The following is a 25705-nucleotide window of genomic DNA, read 5'->3' on the forward strand; positions in this document are numbered from 1 at the left end:
GAGGAACATGAAATGGGTCAGAAATGAAATACAGAGTGTGTTTGTCTGAAATGACATCTTATCAAACATCTATTCTAGGTTGGAGGAGAAAAGCATAATGCTTAAGACTGTAGAGTGGGAGAATAATGTTCTCTGGAGGGATGAATCACGCTTCACCATCTGCCAGTCTGACGGACGAATCTGGGTTTGGCAGATGCCAGGAGAACGCTACCTGCCCCGATGCATACCAACCGTAAAGTTTGGCGGGGCTGTTTTTCATGGTTCGGATTCCTTTAGTTACAGTGAAGGGAAATCTTAACGCTACAGCGTACAATTACATTCTAGACCATTCTGTGCTTCCAACTTTGTGGCAACAGTTTGGGGGAAGGCCCTTTCCTGTTTCAGCATGACATTGCCACCGTGCACAAAGCCGAGATCCATGCAAAAAACGGGTTGTCAAGATTGGTGTGGAAGAACTTGACTGGCCTGCAAAGAATCCTGACCTCAACCCCATCGAACACCTCTTGGGATGAATTGGTGCGCCGACTGTGCTTTAAATGTTTTACCCAGAATGCATTCCAAATGGAACCCTATTCCCTATATAGTGCACTACTTTTGACCAGAGCCCTATGGAACCCTATTCCCTATATAGTGCACTACTTTTGATCAGAGCCCTATGGAATCCTATTCCCTACATAGTGCACTACTTTTGACCAGAGCCCTATGGAACCCTATTCCCTACATAGTGCACTACTTTTGACCAGAGCCCAATAGGCCTTTCTCATAGTAGTGCACTATAAAGTAAATAGAGTGTCATTTGGGACCGCAGACCCAGAATGAGCAAGAAGAGAGGATATACAGAGGACAAATCCAATCTAACGTTATTCGCCACTTGCTTGGTAAACAACACGTGTAGAATAACAGTGAAATGCTGACTGGCGGGTCCTTGTCCAACAACGCAGAGCTGAAGATGAAAAATACATGGAAATAGGGACATGAGGAATAAATACACAGTGGAAAAAATACACAGTGGAATGAATACACAGTGGAAAAAATACACAGTGGAATGAATACACAGTGGAATAAATACACAGTGGGATAAATACACAGTGGAATAAATACACAGTGGAATAAATACACAGTGGAATAAATACACAGTGGAATAAATACACAGTGGAATGAATACACAGTGGAATAAATACACAGTGGAATAAATACACAGTGGAATAAATACACAGTGGAATAAATACACAGTGGAATATATACACAGTGGAATAAATACACAGTGGAATGAATACACAGTGGAATAAATACACAGTGGAATAAATACACAGTGGAATAAATACACAGTGAAATAAATACACAGTGGAATAAATACACAGTGGAATGAATACACAGTGGAATAAATACACAGTGGAATAAATACACAGTGGAGTGAATACACAGTGGAATAAATACACAGTGGAATAAATACACAGTGGAATGGATACACAGTGGAATAAATACACAGTGGAATAAATACACAGTGGAATAAATACACAGTGGAATGAATACACAGTGGAATGAATACACAGTGGAATAAATACACAGTGGAATAAATATACAGTGGAATAAATACACAGTGGAATAAATACACAGTGGAATAAATACACAGTGGAATAAATACACAGTGGAATAAATACACAGTGGAATAAATACACAGTGGAATAAATACACAGTGGAATGAATACACAGTGGAATGAATACACAGTGGAATATATACACAGTGGAATAAATACACAGTGGAATAAATACACAGTGGAATAAATACACAGTGGAATAAATACACAGTGGAATAAATACACAGTAGAATAAATACACAGTGGAATGAATACACAGTGGAATAAATACAGTGGAATGAATACACAGTGGAATAAATACACAGTGGAATAAATACACAGTGGAATAAATACACAGTGGAATGAATACACAGTGGAATAAATACACAGTGGAATAAATACACAGTGGAATAAATACACAGTGGAATAAATACACAGTGGAATAAATACACAGTGGAATAAATACACAGTGAAATAATCCATCAAAATATTTCAGATACAAACCAGAAAGAGGACCTCTAGCAACACTAATGAGGAAATGTCACAGTCCCCTGAGCTATAAATATGTTCCATTTAAACATTTTACAAATTCAGGCTGAAACTATTCCACTGGTAAAGATGTCTTGCAGAATGAATAGAGGACTTGGAGAATAGAGGACTTGGAGAATAGAGGACTTGGATAATAGAGGACTTGGATAATAGAGGACTTGGAGAATAGAGGACTTGGAGTATAGAGGACTTGGAGTATAGAGGACTTGGAGAATAGAGGACTTGGAGAATAGAGGACTTGGAGTATAGAGGACTTGGAGAATAGAGGACTTGGAGAATAGAGGACTTGGAGAATAGAGGACATGGAGAATAGAGGACTTGGAGAATAGAGGACTTGGGGAATAGAGGACTTGGAGAATAGAGGACTTGGAGTATAGAGGACTTGGAGAATAGAGGACTTGGAGAATAGAGGACTTGGAGAATAGAGGACATGGAGAATAGAGGACTTGGAGAATAGAGGACTTGGGGAATAGAGGACTTGGAGAATAGAGGACTTGGAGAATAGAGGACTTGGAGTATAGAGGACTTGGAGAATAGAGGACTTGGAGAATAGAGGACTTGGAGAATAGAGGACTTGGAGAATAGAGGACTTGAAGAACAGAGGACTTGGAGAATAGAGGACTTGGAGAATAGAGGACTTGGAGAATAGAGGACTTGGAGAACTTCTATCTCCTAGCCATAAGACTGTTAAATGGCCAACAACTGCTTCTCCCCCTCACACCTACGCTGCTGCTAAAATGATTACTGATTAGATGTATTGCTTCCGATATACTGCTGTTCATTGAGAGCTGATTGCCATTACTATTAGTATCTATCTATGTATCCTGCTACTGGTCACTAGTACTCCTGTGTACATGTATATATTACCATCAGTATTTATACACTGAGCGTACGAAACATTAGGAATACGTGCTCTTTCCATGACACAGACTGACCAGGTAAAAGTTATGATCCCTTATTGATGTCACCTGTTAAATCCACTTCAATCAGTGTAAATGACGGGGAGAAGACAGGTTAAATAATGATTTTTTTAAGACTTGAGGATTGTGTGCCATTCAGAGGGTAAATGGGCCAGACAAAAGTTTTAAGTGCCGTATGTTTGTTGTCGAACGCTGTTGAACGCCGAAAGCTGAACGAGAGACTTCGGGGTTGATTGTTTTTGTAAAGCTGACAGTGTTTCTATATACTTGTATTTTTATTTTGGATCCTGTGGTTCTGTTGGGCTTAGTTCCCTGCGAGCGCTGCTGTCGGTCCAGGGATCCATCCAGGTTCCGCAGAGGGGGAAGTGGCTACTCACAGCAAGTAGCAAACCTACACAAGCTACTGGAGAATCAACGTCCGCCTACTGTTTTCGTTTTCTTCCACCCCAGTAGCCGGACGCCGCTCTGGTCTGGTGGAAGTCTCGCCGCCGTGTTGGCTCCCCACAGCCGACTGGCCGGTGCCCAGCAGGGTTCCATCCCCGAAGGGGTCTCCCTCTTCCCTGGAGAACGGAGCGGTTCTCGACCCAACCAACCAGCCATGGAGATACGTCACTCGCCGTGGAAGTTCGAAGACAGCGTCCTCTGGCAACGGGGGTCTACTTGGAGATGTTGAGCCCGGACCTGACACCGACCAGAAACAGCTTTGCCGCCCTGGATCAAGAGGTTCCAAGGCCGCCTTCCTTGGTGGCTTCTCATTCAAGATCAGATCCAGAGGTTCCAAGGCCGCCTTCCTTGGTGGCTTCCCATTCAAGATCAGATCCAGAGGTGCCTGCGTCTTCATCCTCTGTTCTGTCTCCCTCTCAGGTGGCATCTACCTCGGGTTCAGATCCTCCGGAGCTCCCAGCCTCATCAGACCGTGAGGCTGCCTGAGAGACCGGCCCATTTAACATCGCCAACTGTCATCATACGCAGCTCTATGGTGAGAAACATCTTGGTTCTCAAGGCATAAACCCTGTGCTACCCAGACGTACGAGTACAGGACATCACAAGGCTGCTTCCGACTGCTCTACCCAGGAGCACGAGTACAGGACATCACAAGACTGCTTCCTACTGTTCTACCCAGGAGCACGAGTACAGGACATCACAAGGCTGCTTCCTACTGTTCTACCCAGGAGCACGAGTACAGGACATAAGGCTGCTTCCTACTGTTCTACCCAGGAGCACGAGTACAGGACATCACAAGGCTGCTTCCTACTGTTCTACCCAGGAGCATGAGTACAGGACATCACAAGGCTGCTTCCTACTGTTCTACCCAGGAGCACGAGTACAGGACATCACAAGGCTGCTTCCTACTGTTCTACCCAGGAGCACGAGTACAGGACATCACAAGGCTGCGTCCTACTGTTCTACCCAGGAGCACGAGTACAGGACATCACAAGGCTGCTTCCTACTGTTCTACCCAGGAGCACGAGTACAGGACATCACAAGGCTGCTTCCTACTGTTCTACCCAGGAGCACGAGTACAGGACATCACAAGGCTGCTTCCTACTGTTCTACCCAGGAGCACGAGTACAGGACATCACAAGGCTGCTTCCTACTGTTCTACCCAGGAGCACGAGTACAGGACATAACAAGGCTGCTTCCTACTGTTCTACCCAGGAGCACGAGTACAGGACATCACAAGGCTGTTTTTGACTGTTCTACCACAGATGCCGGGAGCTGATGCTGTCGTAGTCCATGTGGGGTCAAACGACATCAGGAGGGCTAGCTCGGAACATCTGAAAATTGATTTTAAAGAACTGATTTTAACATTAAAAGCCTCCAAAAATCGGCCAATAATTTCAGGTCCGGTACCATCGTTGGGCCGCAGGTGTGAAAGATTCAGCAGACTGCTGGCATTAAACATCTGGCTAAAAGACTGTAGCTCTGCTGGAGTCACTTTTATAGATAACTTTGACACCTTCTGGAAACAGAAGATACTCTACAGGAATGAGTCCATCCAAATCATCTTGGCTCCTGGACTCTGTCCACGCATTTCAAGGCTGCGTTGAAACAATGACTTATCACTGACACAAGACCAGCTCAGATAATCCCTCCCATTGTGACAATGAGTAGTCATAATGCTGCATCAAATGTACATTATCCTGGGAGCGTTGGCAGACACAATGTATGTAACCTAATTTATGTCCCTCTAATTGCCCTGAATACCTTTGTTAATCCTACAGCTATTGTATGCAGTATTCATGAACCTATGAACCAGAGTTATACTGTTAACACTGAGGTGGTGTGTCCTAGTAGGAAGTCCACTGTTAACACTGAGGTGGTGTGTCCTAGTAGGAAGATCACTGTTAACACTGAGGTGGTGTGTCCTAGTAGGAAGACCACTGTTAACACTGAGGTGGTGTGTCCTAGTAGGAAGATCACTGTTAACACTGAGGTGGTGTGTCCTAGTAGGAAGACCACTGTTAACACTGAGGTGGTGTGTCCTAGTAGGAAGACCACTGTTAACACTGAGGTGGTGTGTCCCAGTAGGAAGACCACTGTTAACACTGAGGTGGTGTGTCCTAGTAGGAAGACCACTGTTAACACTGAGGTGGTGTGTCCTAGTAGGAAGACCACTGTTAACACTGAGGTGGTGTGTCCTAGTAGGAAGACCACTGTCAACACTGAGGTGGTGTGCCCTAGTAGGAAGACCACTGTTAACACTGAGGTGGTGTGTCCTAGGAGGAAGACCACTGTTAACACTGAGGTGGTGTGTCCTAGTAGGAAGACCACTGTTAACACTGAGACGGTGTGTCCTAGTAGAAAGACCACTTAACACTGAGGAGGTGTGCCCTAGTAGGAAGAGCACTGTTAACACTGAGGTGGTGTGTCCTAGTAGGAAGACCACTGTTAACACTGAGGTGGTGTGTCCTAGTAGGAAGACCACTGTTAACACTGAGACGGTGTGTCCTATAGGAAGACCACTGTGCAGCTCACCCTGCATTATCAAGTCTACTTCCGATAAGCTTCCCAGTAAAGCAGGGAAAGCAATCAAGCAACCCAGAAAAGTGCTAAAAATATCCCACATTAACATATGCCGCCTGAGAAACAAAGTCCATGAAGCCAATAACTTGTAACAGACGACATTCATATTCTGAATATCTCTGAAACTCGCTTAGATAATACCTTTGATGATACAGTGGTAGCAATAAATGGGTTATAACATTTACAGAAAAGACAGAAACGCCCTCGTTGGCAGTGTTGTGGTCTATATTCAGAACCACATTCCTGTAAAGCTTAGAGACGATCTAATGTTAAATACTGTTGAAGTAATATGGCTACAGGTTCATCTGCCTCACCTAAAGCCCATTCTGGTGGGAAGCTGCTATAGATCACTAAGTGCTAACAGTCAGTATCTGGATAATATGTGTGAAATGCTTGATAATGTATGTGATATCAACAGAGAAGTATATTTTCTGGGTGATTTAAATACTGACTGGCTCTCATCAACCTGTCCACTCAGGACAAAAACGTCAAACTGTAACCGGTGCCTGCAACCTGGTTCAGGTGGTCAGTCAACCTACCAGGGTATTTACAAACAGCACAGGAATTAAATCATCAACATGTATTGATCACATCTTTACTAACGCTGCAGATATGTGCTTTGAAGCGGTATCCAGATCCATAGGATGTATTGATCACAATATAGTCGCCATATCTAGGAAAACCACAGTTCCAAAGGCTGGGCCTAATATAGTTTATTTTTTATTTTGTTTAGTCACATGATTTCTTAATTTGCAGTACGTTGACCAATCAGTTGGGCTGCCAGACTTATTTGCCGTACCTTTTGTGTCACGCCCCCTGACCGTAGATTGCTTTGTATGTTTCTATTTTTTGTTTGGTTAGGGTGTGATGTGGGTGGGCATTCTATGTTTGTATGTCTAGGTTTTGTATTTCTTTGTTTTGGCCGGGTATGGTTCTTAATCAGGGACAGCTGTCTTTCGTTGTCTCTGATTGAGAACCATACTTAGGTAGCCTGTTTTCCCACTGTTAGTTGTGGGTGGTTATTTTCTGTTTAGTGTTGGTTGCACCTTGCAGGACTGTTTTCACGCTATTCTTTTTGTTATTTAGTATTCAGTGTTCAGTCAGTTACGCGGATAAAGATGAACACGTACCCCGCTGCATTTTGGTCTGACGATTCCTCTTCTTCTTCCGATGAATGCCGTGACATTTTGCCTCATCCCTCTCAACCATACCATTTTTTCACTTCCTCATCAATCCAAGGGGATTTAACCGTTTTTCCAGTCATTTTCTTAATGGCTGTGTGCTTATTAGTAACTGGAATAAGCAATTTCATAAATGTGTCAAATGCTGTGTCTGGTTGCTCCTCATTACACACCACAGAACAACACATATTCTTTACATCATCAACATATGAATCACTACAAAACTACTTGTATGACCGCTTATACACTATACTATGAAACAAAGATAAATAATATAAAGAATGATAAATCACCTTACATGAAAAGTTTTGGGAAAAAAGCCAACTGGGCTTCATCATTCATTGAGTCAGATGGCTCATTTATCACAAAACCCACTGATATTGCCAACACAATTAATGATTTTTTTTCATTGGCAAGATAAACAAACTTAGGGAACTTAGGGATGACATGCCAGCAACAAACGCTGACACTACACATCCAAGTATATCTGAACAAATTATAAAAGACAAGAATTGTACTTTCGAATTCCGCAAAGTTAGTGTGGAAGAAATTCCGTAAAGTCAGTGTGAAAAAATGTATTGTTGTTTATCAACAATGACAAGCCACCGGGGTCTGACAATCTGGATGGAAAATGACTGAGGATAATGGCGGACGGTATTGCCACAACTATTTGCCACATCTTCAATTTAAGCCCACTAGGCCTAATTTAAGCCAATTTAAGCCGAAGCGTGTGTCATGCTGTTCGTAATAATGACGGTCGGACCAAGGCACAGCGTACGTAGAGTTCCACATATTTTATTACAGAAAGTGAAACTTTGAAGAAAAAAAACAAACAATAAAGAATAAACGAACCGTGACGACAATGCAGTGTTAACAGGCAACTAAACATAAAAAATATCCTATAAATCACAGGTTGGAGAAAAATGCTACTTAAGTAATGATCCCCAATTAGAGACAACGATAACCAGCTGCCTCTAATTGGGAATCATACCAAAAACCCCAACATAGAAAAAACAACCTAGAACTCCACATAGAAAATATAAACTAGAACAACCCCCCAGTCACGCCCTGACCTATTCTACCATAGAAAATAAAAGCTTTCTATGGTCAGGACGTGACTGGGGGGTTGTTCTAGTTTATATTTTCTATGTGGGGTTCTGTGTGCCCTCAAGCCTGGAGGGAAGCTAAAGTCATTCCGCTACCCAAGAACAGTAAAGCCCCCTTTACTGGCTCAAATAGCCGACCAATCAGTCTGTTACCAACCCTTAGTAAACTTCTGCGGAAAAATTGTGTTTGACCAGATACAATGCTATTTCACAGTAAACAAGTTGACGACAGACTTTCAGTACGCATATAGGGAAGGACACTCAACAAGCACGGCACTTACACAAATGACTGATGATTGGCTGAGAGAAATTGATGATAAAAGGATTGTGGGGGCTGTCTTGTTAGACTTCAGTGCAGCTTTTGACATTATCGATCATAGTCTGCTGCTGGAAAAACAAATGTGTTATGGCTTTACACCCCCTGCTATAATGTGGATAAAGAGTTACCCGTCTAACAGAACACAGAGGGTGTTCTTTAATGGAAGCCTATCAAATATAATCCAGTTAGAATCAGGAATTCCCCAAGGCAGCTGTTTAGGCCCCTTGACTTTTTTCAATTTTTACTAACGACATGCCACTGACTTTGAGTAAAGCCAGAGTTTCTATGTATGTGGATGACTCAACACTATACACGTCAGCTACTACAGCGACTGAAATGACTGCAACACTCAACAAACACTCAGTTAGTTTCAGAGTGGGTGGCAAGGAAAAAGTTAGCCCTAAATATTTCTAAAACTAAAAGCATTAAACCCTAAACCTCAACTACATCTCGTAATAAATAATGTGGAAATTGAGCAAGTTGAGATGACTAAACTGCTTGGAGTAACCCTGGATTATAAACTGTCATGGTCAAAACATATTGATACAGCAGTAGCTAAAATGGGGAGAAGTCTGTCCATAATAAAGCTCTGCTCTGCCTTCTTAACAACACTATCAACAAGACAGGTCCTACAGGCCCTAGTTTCTACCTTCTTAACAACACTATCAACAAGGCAGGTCCTACAGGCCCTGGTTTTGTCACACCTGGACTACTGTTCAGTCGTGTGGTCAGGTGCCACAAAGAGGGACTTAGGAAAACTGCAGTTGGCTCAGAACAAGGCAGCACGGCTGGCCCTTATAAGTACCCAGAGAGCTAACATTAATGATATGCATGTCAATCTCTCATGGCTCAAAGTGGAGGAGAGATTGACTTCCTCATTACATGTTTTTGTAAGAGGTGTTGACAAAATGAATGTACCGAGCTGTCTGTGTAAAATAATCATTGCACCTGTACACAGCCCATCTGTAAATAGCCCACCCAACTACCTCATCCCCATATTGTTATTTATTTTTATGCTCCTTTGCACCCCAGTATCTCTACTTGCACATCATCATCTGCACATCCATCACTCCAGTGTTAATTTGCTAAATTGTAATTATTTCACCACTACGGCCTATTTATTGCCTTTCCTCTCTAATCTTACTACATTTGCACACACTGTATATAGATTTTTATATTGTGTTATTGACTGTACGTTTGTTTATTCCATGTGTAACTCTGTGCTGTTGTTTGTGTCGCACTGCTTTGCTTTATCTTGGCCAGGTCACAGTTGTAAATGAGAACTTGTTCTCAACTGGCCCACCTGGTTAAATAAAGGTGAAATAAAATAAAATAAATATATAAAAACATGGGCACAGACACAATGTAGAAACACATGATAACATACACACACACAAGTACAAATGGATTTTGCGTTGTAGATATGTGGTAGTGGAGTATGGGCCTGAGGTCGCACACTCAGTGTGTTGGGAATTCTGTCATGAATATATTGTAATATTTTGACAATTGTATAACTGCCTTAATTTTGCCGGACCTCAGGATGGGGATCCATAATAAATAAATAAAGTATGGTAGTAGGTGCCAGGTTTGAGTGTGTCAAGAACGGCAACACCGCTGGGTTTTTTGAAACTCAACAGTTACCCTGTGAGTATCAAGATTGGTTCGCCACCCAAAGGACATCCAGCCAATTTGACACAACTGTGGGAAGCATTGGAGTCAACATGGGCCAGCATCCCTGTGGAACGCTTTCGACACCTTGTAGAGTCCATGACCTGACGAATTGAGGCTGTTCTGAGGCAGAAATTGGGGAGCAACACAATATTTTGGAAGGTGTTCCTAATGTTTTGTACATTCAGTGTATATTCCTGCTGCCAGTCACCTTTCATCCCTGTTTACATGTATATATTACCATGAGTATATTACCAGAAGTATTTATATATTTCTGCTACCAGTCACTTTTCAGCCCTGTTTACATGTATATATTACCATGAGTATATTACCAGAAGTATTTATATATTCCTGCTGCCAGTCACTTTTCATCCCTGTTTACATGTATTTATTACCATGAGTATATTACCAGAAGTATTTATATATTCCTGCTACCAGTCACTTTTCATCCCTGTTTACATGTATTTATTACCATGAGTATATTACCAGAAGTATTTATATATTCCTGCTGCCAGTCACTTTTCATTCATGTTTACATGTATTTATTACCATGAGTATATTACCAGAAGTATTTATATATTCCTGCTACCAGTCACATTTCAGCCCTGTTTGACTGATGATTGGCTGAGTTAAATTGATGATGAAAAGGGGGCTGTTTTGTTGGACGGCTTTTGACATTATCGATCATAGTCTGCTGCTGGAAAAACGTGTGTTTTATGGCTATGTGTACCTTCCTATCACGCCTACTCACACACACACACACACACACACACACACACACACACACACACACACACACACACTCACTCACTCACTCACACACACACACACACAGACAGACAGACAGACAGACAGACAGACAGACAGACAGACAGACAGACAGACAGACAGACAGACAGACAGACAGACAGACAGACAGACAGACAGACAGACAGACAGACAGACAGACAGACAGACAGACAGACAGACAGACAGACAGACAGACAGACAGACAGACAGACAGACAGACAGACAGACAGACAGACAGACAGACAGACAGACAGACACTGACACACACACACAACTCCCACACACCAACACTCACTCACTCACTCACTTACCACCACACCCACTAACACACACACACACACACACACACACACACACACAGACACACAGACACACAGACAGACAGACAGACAGACAGACAGACAGACAGACAGACAGACAGACAGACAGACAGACAGACAGACAGACAGTATTTTTGTTCTGGGTTAAAAACAACAGTATTTTTGTTCTGGGTTAAAAACAACAGTATTTTTGTTCTGGGTTAAAAACAACAGTATTTTTGTTCTGGGTTAAAAACAACAGTATTTTTGTTCTGGGTTAAAAACAACAGTATTTTTGTTCTGGGTTAAGTGACAGTATTTTAGTTCTGGGTTAGTGACAGTATTTTAGTTCTGTGTTAAAAACAACAGTATTTTAGTTCTGGGTTAAGTGACAGTATTTTAGTTCTGGGTTAAGTGACAGTATTTTAGTTCTGTGTTAAAAACAACAGTATTTTAGTTCTGGGTTGAGTGACAGTATTTTAGTTCTGGGTTAAACAACAGTATTTTAGTTCTGGGTTAAACAACAGTATTTTAGTTCTGGGTTAAACAACAGGATTTTAGTTCTGGGCTAAGTGACACTATTTTAGTTCTGGGTGAAGCGACAATATGTGTACGGTAACAAATAACAACCAAAGTAGTTTGTCGAAGTAGTTCAGCCTGGAATCAACCATATGAAGGACTATATAAGTAATTTCTCGAGGTAACCCAGTCTGTAGTAAACCACTTGAAGGACTATAAAGAAGGACTGTCAGAAATTCTAGCCCTCTGAACACAACACCGCACGGGGTAAAAAACTGTCACGCAGCCGGGTACAAAGAGCACTGACACACGCGCAGGTTTTCCGGAGCGCAGGGGTGCCGCACATTCGCACTTTGTTCTCGCTCACAGCATTTATTGCCGCGCTTGGATGAAAAACATTAGCATTACAGCCCAATAAATGTCATCATGTGTCATTGTGTCATTTTCCATTATACAGGAGAGTGTTCCAACCTCACTAATGTACACCCTAACCTGTGCGTAAAAGGTAAGCGTTTGACAGTTTCTCTACTACAGAAAAAAAAAAGTTGTCTTACCTTCGCATAGCAGCATATGATCAACCCCAACGGCAACAGATAGCCAATGACTAAAATAGCGACTTTGTAGGTGTGTTTGGAAGCTCTTGCGTACCACGCTTCCCAGCAGAACGAACTGTTTGGCGCGTCCGGATGGTCAGTAAGTATCTGGTGTTGCGCCACTGGTATTGAGAATATGAACGACAGCGTCCATATACCGCAGACCCCTATGAGGGCATTCCTCCTGTTGCGAATGCAGGGGGACTTTTTGGAGTGTACAACAGCTATGTACCTGTCCACTGACATGGCAACAAGCGTGAAGATGCTCACCAGCATACACACCATCACCAAATAGTGAACACATTTACATAAAAAGGCTCCAAATATCCACTCAGGTAGAGAGTATATAGTCGCCTGGAACGGGACACAGAATAGCAAAAACAATAGATCCGCTATACTTAAATTAAGGATGAAAATGTTTGTCGTACTTCTGTTGCGCCGGGCCTTGATTTTCCCTATTACTATCATCACTAGAGAGTTCCCGACGACACCCAGGAAAAATATACATCCAAAAATCACCGGAACAATCACCGCCTCCGGACCACCGTGGTCTTCTTCACCGGCACCCGCCGTCAGGTTGCCGGTGTTTAATAACTCGGTCCAGACGTAGCCCGTATCGTTGCCTGGCAGCAGCATGGTTCTCTCTCTCACACAGCCGCGGCGTCCTCGTCCAGACGTTCCAGGAGTTTAAAGAAATAACAGCGCTGCTATCTCCGGAGAAAGTGGTGGTGCTGTCCAGAGCCTCGCATGGTAGACAATCAGGTCGATGTATATCACACTCAGTCCAGTAACACCGCTGTGTCAACTTCCAGATGTTTTGGGTTTAGGCTACTTTTACGCATCGTTTAGAAGGAAATGGTTATGCGTTTTTATCCACTTGTGAGAAATTCCGCCGACAACAAGTGAAGGCTAGGTCTCCCGATGCGCGTCTTCGACGGAGCACACTGACGACAGCCTGGCTACGACAGATACAGTATAGGCTAACCCAGGCAGTCATGAAGCGGTAAAATGAAACCATGTGCTGTCCAAAACCTCGCGGAGCTCCTTATAGTCACATGAACATGGAGACCTTCCTGCGCTGGTTCCTTCTCCTGTAAAAAAAAAAAAAAAACAACGTACTAAAACCTTAATGGTATAAGTAAGCAATAAAACACGAGGGGGTGTGGTATATGGCCGATATATCACGGCTAAGGACTGTTCATAAGCACTACGCTTCACTTCACCTGAATACAGCCCTTAGCCGTAGTATATTGTCCACATACCACAGAACCACGAGGTGCATTATTGCTATTATAAACAGGTTACCAACAGGTTGACAACCTCTACTGTGGAGAATGTCTGGAGATCATTATACCATGGAGCTGAAAGGGTTTGAGTGAAACTGTGAGGATGTGAAGATTGGAAAGAAAACAACAACCTATTTATACCTCGTCCTGTAACCTTGGTACCAGCTGCAGCGGTCTCTGATTTAGACCAGTCCCTCGTCCTGTAACCTTGGTACCGGCTGCAGCGGTCTCTGATTTAGACCAGTCCCTCGTCCTGTAACCTTGGTACCAGCTGCAGCAGTCTCTGATTTATACCAGTCCCTCATCCTGTAACCTTGGTACCAGCTGCAGCGGTCTCTGATTTAGACCAGTCCCTCGTCCTGTAACCTTGGTACCGGCTGCAGCGGTCTCTGATCTCTGATTTAGACCAGTCCCTCGTCCTGTAACCTTGGTACCGACTGCAGCGGTCTCTGATTTAGACCAGTCCCTCGTCCTGTAACCTTGGTACCAGCTGCAGCGGTCTCTGATTTATACCAGTCCCTCGTCCTGTAACCTTGGTACCAGCTGCAGCGGTCTCTGATTTAGACCAGTCCCTCGTCCTGTAACCTTGGTACCGGCTGCAGCGGTCTCTGATTTATACCAGTCCCTCGTCCTGTAACCTTGGTACCGGCTGCAGTGGTCTCTGATTTAGACCAGTCCCTCGTCCTGTAACCTTGGTATCGGCTGCAGTGGTCTCTGATTTAGACCAGTCCCTCGTCCTGTAACCTTGGTACCGGCTGCAGCGGTCTCTGATCTCTGATTTAGACCAGTCCCTCGTCCTGTAACCTTGGTACCGGCTGCAGCGGTCTCTGATTCATACCAGTCCCTCGTCCTGTAACCTTGGTACTGGCTGCAGCAGTCTCTGATCTCTGATTTATACCAGTCCCTCGTCCTGTAACCTTGGTACCGGCTGCAGCGGTCTCTGATTTAGACCAGTCCCTCGTCCTGTAACCTTGGTATCGGCTGCAGCGGTCTCTGATTTAGACCAGTCCCTCGTCCTGTAACCTTGGTACCGGCTGCAGCGGTCTCTGATTTAGACCAGTCCCTCGTCCTGTAACCTTGGTACCGGCTGCAGCAGTCTCTGATTTAGACCAGTCCCTCGTCCTGTAACCTTGGTACCGGCTGCAGCAGTCTCTGATTTAGACCAGTCCCTCGTCCTGTAACCTTGGTACCGGCTGCAGCGGTCTCTGATTTAGACCAGTCCCTCATCCTGTAACCTTGGTACCGGCTGCAGCGGTCTCTGATTTAGACCAGTCCCTCGTCCTGTAACCTTGGTACCGGCTGCAGCGGTCTCTGATCTCTGATTTATACCAGTCCCTCGTCCTGTAACCTTGGTACCGGCTGCAGCGGTCTCTGATTTAGACCAGTCCCTTGCCCTGCAACCTTGGTGCAGCAGTCTCTGATTTAGACCAGTCCCTCGTCCTGCAACCTTGGTGCAGCAGTCTCTGATTTCAATCATGGCTTTAATGTTTATATGACGTTTCATTTCATTATCTGACGTCATTTAATTTGTAATCTTTTTTTTTATTGACAATAGCAAGTTTTATTAATATTTGTGCTAACTCGAATCTTGAATATTTGACAGAGAGAAGTCCTTGGATAAAATACAATGTGGCAAGTCGAAAATATCATTTGGTTGGATATCCCACAAACAAAATCACTGCCTCTAGGATAGTTTTGGTCTTCTAAGAACCCCTGCATGTCACGTGTGCTCCCTCTCCGGTCTCTCTAGGTCACCAGGCTGCTCGTTATGGCGCGCACCAGTCACCATTGTTACGCGTGTCACCTGGACTTCATCACCTCCCTGATTGCCTTCAAGATATATATGTCACTCCCTTTGGTTCCTTCCCTATATATGTCCCTCCCTTTGGTTCCATCCCTATATCTGTCACTCCCTTTGGTTCCTTCTCTATATATGTCCCTCCCTTTGGTTCCTTCCCTATATATGTCCCTCCCTTTGGTTCCTTCCCTATATATGTCCCTCCCTTTGGTTCCTTCCCTATATATGTCCCTCCCTTTGGTTCCTTCCCTATATATGTCCCTCCCTTTGGTTCCTTCCCTATATATGTCCCTCCCTTTGGTTCCTTCCCTATATATGTCCCTCCCTTTGGTTCCTTCCCTATATATGTCACTCCCTTTGGTTCCTTCCCTATATATGTCACTCCCTTTGGTTCCTTCCCTATATATGTCACCCCCTTTGGTTCCTTCCCTATATATATGTCACCCCCTTTGGTTCCTTCCCTATATATATGTCACCCCCTTTGGTTCCTTCCCTATATATGTCACCCCCTTTGGTTCCTTCCCTATATATGTCCCCCCCTTTGGTTCCTTCCCTATATATGTAACCCCCTTTGGTTCCTTCCCTATATATGTCACTCCCTTTGGTTCCTTCCCTATATATGTCACTCCCTTTGGTTCCTTCCCTATATATGTCACTCCCTTTGGTTCCTTCCCTATATATGTCCCCCCTTTGGTTCCTTCCCTATATATGTCACTCCCTTTGGTTCCTTCCCTATATATGTCACTCCCTTTGGTTCCTTCCCTATATATGTCACTCCCTTTGGTTCCTTCCCTATATATGTCACCCCCTTTGGTTCCTTCCCTATATATGTCACTCCCTTTGGTTCCTTCCCTATATATGCCCCTCCCTTTTGGTTCCTTCCCTATATATGCCCCTCCCTTTGGTTCCTTCCCTATATATGTCACTCCCTTTGGTTCCTTCCCTATATATGTCACTCCCTTTGGTTCCTTCCCTATATATGCCCCTCCCTTTGGTTCCTTCCCTATATATGCCCCTCCCTTTGGTTCCTGCCCTATATATGTAACCCCTTTGGTTCCTTCCCTATATATGTCCCCCCCTTTGGTTCCTTCCCTATATATGTAACCCCCTTTGGTTCCTTCCCTATATATGTCACTCCCTTTGGTTCCTTCCCTATATATGTCACTCCCTTTGGTTCCTTCCCTATATATGTCCCCCCCTTTGGTTCCTTCCCTATATATGTCACCCCCTTTGGTTCCTTCCCTATATATGTCACTCCCTTTGGTTCCTTCCCTATATATGTCACTCCCTTTGGTTCCTTCCCTATATATGTCCCCCCCTTTGGTTCCTTCCCTATATATGTCACTCCCTTTGGTTCCTTCCCTATATATGTCACTACCTTTGGTTCCTTCCCTATATATGTCACTCCCTTTGGTTCCTTCCCTATATATGTCACTCCCTTTGGTTCCTTCCCTATATATGTCACCCCCTTTGGTTCCTTCCCTATATATGTCACTCCCTTTGGTTCCTTCCCTATATATGTAACCCTTTTGGTTCCTTCCCTATATATGCCCCTCCCTTTGGTTCCTGCCCTATATATGTCACCCCCTTTGGTTCCTGCCCTATATATGTAACCCCTTTGGTTCCTTCCCTATATATGTCCCCCCCTTTGGTTCCTTCCCTATATATGTAACCCCCTTTGGTTCCTTCCCTATATATGTCACTCCCTTTGGTTCCTTCCCTATATATGTCACTCCCTTTGGTTCCTTCCCTATATATGTCACTCCCTTTGGTTCCTTCCCTATATATGTCACTCCCTTTGGTTCCTTCCCTATATATGTCACTCCCTTTGGTTCCTTCCCTATATATGTCACTCCCTTTGGTTCCTTCCCTATATATGTCACTCCCTTTGGTTCCTTCCCTATATATGTAACCCCTTTGGTTCCTTCCCTATATATGTCCCCCCCTTTGGTTCCTTCCCTATATATGTAACCCCTTTGGTTCCTTCCCTATATATGTCCCCCCCTTTGGTTCCTTCCCTATATATGTAACCCCCTTTGGTTCCTTCCCTATATATGTCACTCCCTTTGGTTCCTTCCCTATATATGTCCCCCCCTTTGGTTCCTTCCCTATATATGTCACTCCCTTTGGTTCCTTCCCTATATATGTCACTCCCTTTGGTTCCTTCCCTATATATGTCACTCCCTTTGGTTCCTTCCCTATATATGTCACCCCCTTTGGTTCCTTCCCTATATATGTAACCCTTTTGGTTCCTTCCCTATATATGCCCCTCCCTTTGGTTCCTGCCCTATATATGTCACCCCCTTTGGTTCCTGCCCTATATATGTAACCCCTTTGGTTCCTTCCCTATATATGTCCCCCCCTTTGGTTCCTTCCCTATATATGTAACCCCCTTTGGTTCCTTCCCTATATATGTCACTCCCTTTGGTTCCTTCCCTATATATGTCACTCCCTTTGGTTCCTTCCCTATATATGTCACTCCCTTTGGTTCCTTCCCTATATATGTCCCCCCTTTGGTTCCTTCCCTATATATGTCACTCCCTTTGGTTCCTTCCCTATATATGTCACTCCCTTTGGTTCCTTCCCTATATATGTCACTCCCTTTGGTTCCTTCCCTATATATGTAACCCCTTTGGTTCCTTCCCTATATATGTCCCCCCCTTTGGTTCCTTCCCTATATATGTAACCCCTTTGGTTCCTTCCCTATATATGCCCCTCCCTTTGGTTCCTGCCCTATATATGTCACCCCCTTTGGTTCCTTCCCTATATATGTCACCCCCTTTGGTTCCTTCCCTATATATGTAACCCCTTTGGTTCCTGCCCCAGGCGTTATTGTTTCTGTTCCTGGTTCCTTTTTGTATTATCAGTGTTTAATGGCTAAATTATAATTCCTTCGCCACTACGGCCTATTTATTGCCTTACCTCCCAAATCTCACCTCATTCGCACAGACTTTTCTATTGTGTTATTGACTGTATGTTTTGTTTATTTCATGTGTAACTCTGTGTTGTTGTTTGTGTCGCACTGCTTTGCTTTATCTTGGCCAGTTGTAAATAAGAACTTGTTCTCAACTGGCCCTACCTGGTTAAATAAAGGTTGAATAAAAATATATAAAAAAAGAATGTTGTGTTTTGTTGATTAAAACACTCACTCCCTGAACTTGCGTCTTGACTCTCAGAGCACATCGTTACACAGAAGGATTCAATTAGGGAATCAATCAATAATTAATCTCTTCGTTTGGTTTGAAACAAAGCTTTAAAATAACTAGTTCCCTTCAGTGAAATCTTTTTTGGGGGGGAAATGACATATGAGCTCCATTAGAGGTTTTGATGCCTGCTTCTCTACTGTACCTTTAAAAACATGACAACTTCAGTCCTTAAACTGGGAGGGCAAATGATGCACATCCTCAGATCTTCACATGGATAAGATTCTGAGAAACCCACAATTTGACTCCTTCATACAGCAATGCATCATCACTCTTCAAATACCCCTTTCAGATTTACAAACAGAATGTTTTTTAGAGATGATGTAGTGCTACTGGCTTTAACAAACACAGAGAGTTATTTTGAGACTTTACAAGAGAAAGGAAGAGAGAGAGAGAGACACAAACAGAGAGAGAGAGAGAGAAATAGAGACCGAGAGAGAGAGAGATAGAAACACGGAGAGAGAGACAGACAGAGAGAGAGAGAGAGAGAGAGGAATTGAATTGAGAGAGAGAGAAAGAGAGACAGAGAGAGAGAGAGACAGACATAGACATAGAGACAGACAGAGAGAGAGACAGACACACACACACAGAGAGAGAGAGAGATATATAGCCTAAACTCATCATCCTATCAGTTAGCATGTGGAACATTCAGGGCCTAAACTCATCAACCTTTGGACTGAAGAGTTTAACACTGGAATTCAACAAACATCTTAAAGATGTTGAGGTCATCATTCTGCAGGAGACATGGTATAAGGCTGACGTTGTCACTCACTGTCCCACAGGCTACAGAGAAGTCACTGTGCCATCACAGAAACACAGCTCTGTCAATAGAGGCAGAGACTCTGGAGGATTGATCATTTGGTACAAATCCGAACTACAAAATATAATTGATCCCCTCAAAATGGGTAAATATCACATTTGGTTAAAACTGAAAAAATAACTTGTACTGACAGAAAAATATGTGTTCCTTTGCGCAATTTATATCCCCCCCTCAGAATACCCATTTTACTCAGAGGAGATCTTCCCCACCCTTGAGGAAGAGACGTGCCATTTCCAGGCCCAGGGAAATGTGCTCATCTGTGGGGACACAAATGCGCGCACAGGAACACTACCTGATCTAACGAGCACACAGGAACACTACCTGATCTAACGACCACATGAGGCGACAGCTTTATTACAGGCCATACTGTTTCTAACTGTCTTAATCTCCCCCGGTGAAACAACAGTGACAGCACCGTCAACAACAACAGAAGGGATCTGTTGCAGGTCTTTAGAAGCTTGGGTCTGTACTTTGTCAATGGTAGGTTACGTGGGGGCTCTTTGGGGGAGATTCACCTACTGCTCACCTCTTGGCCACAGTACAATAGACTGTATGATTACAGACATTGACCCTTTCTCTCTCAGCTCAATCACTGTCAAGCCACTAACACCTCTGTCTGATCACAGCCAAATTACGTAGTTCCTCAAAAGAACTGACATGGAAACAACCAGACATCCACAGCCCAGTAAGCTGTACAATATCAGACATTCAAACAGATGGGACCAAAACAGCACAGAAGAATACCAGAAATCAACCAGTAACCAAAATATCCAAACACTCTTAGATAACTTTCTGGATACCACATTCACTCACAGTAAAGAAGGCATCAATCTAGCAGTAAAAAACATCAACTATATATTCAGGCAAACGGCAAATGAAGCACAATTGAAATTGATTAAAACATGTTTTTTTAAAGATCACAGATGACAACTGGTTTGATGCAGATTGTAAAATTATAAGTAAAATACTTAGAACACTGTCAAACCAAAAGCACAGAGACCCAAATAATGGTGAATTGCGCCTTAATTACTGTGAGACTTTAAAACTCTATAAACGTAACACTCAGAACCAAAAAAGCCCAGTACAACAGCAAGTAGCTGACGCCAATTGAGGAGTCCATAAAACACAAACAACTTCTGGCAAAATCAAAACAAGAGGAATTAGCGATACAAAATGGTGACATATGGACAACCCATTTTAAAACACTCCACAACACCGTTCAAACTGACACAAACGCAGAACAACGCCAAATTCATGAGAAGTTGAATGGATTAGAAAAAGCAATGAAGGACAATCAAATTCCACTGGACTCCCCAATTACTGACCAGGAGCTCTATAAGAAACTTCAGGCCCTCAAATTTCAAAAAAAGCATGTGGACCTGATGGCATCCTAAATGAGATGCTCAAACTCACTAGTGCAAAATGTCATTTGGCTATATTAAAACTATTTAATTTGATCCTGAGTGTAGGTTATTTCCCTGACATCTGGAATCAAGGACTCATAACCCAAATTTTTAAGAACGGAGACAAATTTGACCCTACCAATTACAGAGGCATTTGTGTGAACAGTAACCTGGGGAAGGTTTTCTGTAGTATTATAAATGTAAGAGTTCTAAACTTCCTTAATAAGCACAATGTCTTGAGTAAAAGCCAAATTTGGCATACAGAACTATTCTACAAAGTTATTGAAAGTGGTGTAGGGGGTAATTAATTAAATAATTACATCAATGTATACTGGCAATACGTGCAGCATTAAAATTGGCAAGAAAATAACAGAAAATAACAGAATTCTTTAACCAGGGGCGGGGCCTTCGCCAGGGTTGCAATCTGAGCCCTGCACTCTTCAATATTTACATCAACGAATTGGACGCTATTCTAGAAAAATTCTCAGCCCCTGGTGTTAGTCGCCGCAATTCAGAAGTTAAATGCCTGCTCTTCGCAGATGACCTATGCCTGCTGTCACCCACAGCACATGGCCTACAGCAGAGCCTGGACCTGCTAGAGCAGTACTGCCAAACCTGGGCCCTGGCAGTAAACCCCTACAGCAGAGCCTGGACCTGCTAGAGCAGTACTGCCAGACCTGAGCCATGGCAGCAAACCCCCACAGCACATGGCCTACAGCAGAGCCTGGACCTGCTAGAGCAGTACTGCCAGACCTGGGCCCTGGCAGTAAACCCCTACAGCAGAGCCTGGACCTGCTAGAGCAGTACTGCCAGACCTGAGCCCTGGCAGTAAACCCCTACAGCAGAGCCTGGACCTGCTAGAGCAGTACTGCCAGACCTGAGCCCTGGCAGTAAACCCCAAAAAGACTAAAATAATGATTTTCCAGAGAAGATCCAGATCTCAGGGAATTAGACCAAAGTTCTCAATTGGACACACTACAATTACTTAGGTTTAAAAATAAGCTCAACTGGACACCTTAATGAGGTAGTGTTACGGCTGTCGTCTGAATGAGACCAAGGTGCAGCGTGGTAGGCGTACATTTTGAATTTATTAAATGAACACCAAAAAAACCAAGAAAGATAAACGACACGTAAAGTATTGTAGCGCTAAACCAGCAACTAACAAAAACAAGATCCCACAACAGAAAGTGGGAAAAAGGGCTGCCTAAGTATGATTCCCAATCAGAGACAACGATAGACAGCTGCCTCTGATTGGGAACCCTACCATAACATAGAAATACAAATAATAGAACTAAAGAACATAGAATACCCACACCAAAATCACACCCTGACCAAACCAAATAGAGACATAAAAAGGATCTCTAAGGTCAGGGCGTGACAAATATCCACTAATAATAAAAACTCAATTAAGTTTTGGAAACATCTAAAATACAGTGACCCTCTCTCATATCATTACCAAGCTCTGCAATGCCAATAGTTGAGCAAAGAAAAGAGTCCCCTCATCCAGCTGGTCCTGGGGCTGAGTTCACAAACCTGTTCTGCTAACACACTGAAGCGTCAGTCCCCTCATCCAGCTGGTCCTGGGGCTGAGTTCACAAACCTGTTCTACTAACACACTGAAGCCTCAGTCCCCTCATCCAGCTGGTCCTGGGGCTGAGTTCACTAACCTGTTCTACTAACACACTGAAGCGTCAGTCCCCTCATCCAGCTGGTCCTGGGGCTGAGTTCACAAACCTGTTCTACTAACACACTGAAGCCTCAGCCTCCTCATCCAGCTGGTCCTGGGGCTGAGTTCACTAACCTGTTCTACTAACACACTGAAGCCTCAGTCCCCTCATCCAGCTGGTCCTGGGGCTGAGTTCACTAACCTGTTCTACTAACACACTGAATCTACTGCAGAGATAGCCTGCAAAGTTCTGTCATACTTTCCAGGTCTATGCCCAAACAGTTCGAACTTCTAATTTTAAAAATTTATCTCTCCAGAAATAAGTCTCTCACTGTTGCCGCCTGCTACCGACCCCCCTCAGCTCCCAGCTGTGCCCTGGACACCATCTGTGAATTGATCGCTCCCCATCTAGCTTCAGAGTTTGTTCTGTTAGGTGACCTAAACTGGGATATGCTTAACACCCCGGCAGTCCTACAATCCAAGCTTGATGCCCTCAATCTCACACAAATCATCAAGGAACCCACCAGGTACAACCCTAAATCCGTAAACATGGGCACCCTAATAGACATTATCCTGACCAACCTGCCCTCCAAATACACCTCTGCTGTCTTCAATCAAGATCTCAGCGATCACTGCCTCATTGCCTGTATCCGCCACGGGTCCGCGGTCAAACGACCACCCCTCATCACTGTCAAACGCTCCCTAAAACACTTCTGCGAGCAGGCCTTTCTAATCGACCTGGCCCGGGTACCCTGGAAGGATATTGACCTCATCCCGTCAGTTGAGGATGCCTGGTCATTCTTTAAAAGTTACTTCCTCACCATATTAGACAAGCATGCTCCGTTCAAAAAATGTAGAACCAAGAATAGATATAGCCGTTGGTTCACTCCAGACCTGACTGCCCTCGACCAGCACAAAAACATCCTGTGGCGAACTGCAATAGCATCGAAGAGCCCCCGCGATATGCAACTGTTCAGGGAAGTCAGGAACCAATACACGCAGTCAGTCAGGAAAGCAAAGGCCAGCTTTTTCAAGCAGAAATTTGCATCCTGTAGCTCTAACTCCAAAAAGTTCTGGGATACTGTAAAGTCCATGGAGAACAAGAGCACCTCCTCCCAGCTGCCCACTGCACTGAGGCTAGGTAACACGGTCACCACCGATAAATCCGTGATAATCGAAGACTTCAACAAGCATTTCTCAATGGCTGGCCATGCCTTCCTCCTGGCGACTCCAACCTTGGCCAACAGCCCCGCCCCCCCCGCTGCTACTCGCCCAAGCCTCCCCAGCTTCTCCTTTACCCAAATCCAGATAGCAGATGTTCTGAAAGAGCTGGAAAACCTGGACCCATACAAATCAGCTGGGCTTGACAATCTGGACCCCCTATTTCTGAAACTGTCCGCCGCCATTGTCGCACCCCCTATCACCAGCCTGTTCAACCTCTCCTTCGTATCATCTGAGATCCCCAAGGATTGGAAAGCTGCCGCGGTCATCCCCCTCTTCAAAGGGGGAGACACCCTGGACCCAAACTGTTACAGACCTATATCCATCCTACCCTGCCTATCTAAGGTCTTCGAAAGCCAAGTCAACAAACAGATCACTGACCATCTCGAATCCCACCGTACCTTCTCCGCTGTGCAATCCGGTTTCCGAGCCGGTCATGGGTGCACCTCAGCCACGCTCAAGGTACTAAACGATATCATAACCGCCATCGATAAAAGACATTACTGTGCAGCCGTCTTCATCGACCTGGCCAAGGCTTTCGACTCTGTCAATCACCATATTCTTATCGGCAGACTCAGTAGCCTCGGTTTTTCTAATGACTGCCTTGCCTGGTTCACCAACTACTTTGCAGACAGAGTTCAGTGTGTCAAATTGGAGGGCATGTTGTCCGGTCCTCTGGCAGTCTCTATGGGGGTACCACAGGGTTCAATTCTCGGGCCGACTCTTTTCTCTGTATACATCAATGATGTTGCTCTTGCTGCGGGCGATTCCCTGATCCACCTCTACGCAGACGACACCATTCTATATACTTCCGGCCCTTCCTTGGACACTGTGCTATCTAACCTCCAAACGAGCTTCAATGCCATACAACACTCCTTCCGTGGCCTCCAACTGCTCTTAAACGCTAGTAAAACCAAATGCATGCTTTTCAACCGTTCACTGCCTGCACCCGCACGCCCGACTAGCATCACCACCCTGGACGGTTCCGACCTAGAATATGTGGACATCTATAAGTACCTAGGTGTCTGGCTAGACTGCAAACTCTCCTTCCAGACTCATATCAAACATCTCCAATCCAAAATCAAAGCAAGAATCGGCTTTCTATTCCGCAACAAAGCCTCCTTCACTCACGCCGCCAAACTTACCCTAGTAAAACTGACTATCCTACCGATCCTCGACTTCGGCGATGTCATCTACAAAATAGCTTCCAATACTCTACTCAGCAAACTGGATGCAGTTTATCACAGTGCCATTCGTTTTGTTACTAAAGCACCTTATACGACCCACCACTGCGACCTGTATGCCCTAGTCGGCTGGCCCTCGCTACATGTTCGTCGTCAGACCCACTGGCTCCAGGTCATCTACAAGGCTATGCTAGGTAAAGTGCAGCCTTATCTCAGTTCACTGGTCACGATGGCTACACCCACCCGCAACACGCGCTCCAGCAGGTGTATCTCACTGATCATCCCTAAAGCCAAAACCTCATTTGGACGCCTTTCCTTCCAGTTCTCTGCTGCCTGCGACTGGAACGAATTGCAAAAATCTCTGAAGTTGGAGACTTTTATCTCCCTCAACAACTTTAAAAATCTGCTATCCGAGCAGCTAACCGATCGCTGCAGCTGTACATAGTCCATCTGTAAACTACCCACCCAATTTACCTACCTCACCCCCCATACTGCTTTTATTTATTTACTTTTCTGCTCTTTTGCACACCAGTATCTCTTCTTGCACATGATCATCTGATGATTTATCACTCCAGTG

The 25705-nt window shown here is 44.2% G+C and overlaps 1 protein-coding gene across 1 annotated transcript in view; it reads right to left on the reverse strand.

The window, feature by feature from the left end:
• galr1b (galanin receptor 1b) overlaps positions 1 to 13314 on the reverse strand; it is a 52150-nt gene extending 38836 nt beyond the window's left edge. The window contains exon 1 of the mRNA XM_071400425.1: positions 12509 to 13314. Coding sequence (XP_071256526.1) covers positions 12509 to 13183 — 675 coding nt within the window. The 5' untranslated portion in view covers positions 13184 to 13314. The remainder of the gene's footprint in view (positions 1 to 12508) is intronic.
• Between the last annotated feature and the right edge of the window lie 12391 nt (positions 13315 to 25705).

This window comes from Salvelinus alpinus, chromosome 5, assembly GCF_045679555.1.
Source record: "Salvelinus alpinus chromosome 5, SLU_Salpinus.1, whole genome shotgun sequence".
NCBI classification, from domain to species: Eukaryota; Metazoa; Chordata; class Actinopteri; order Salmoniformes; family Salmonidae; genus Salvelinus; species Salvelinus alpinus.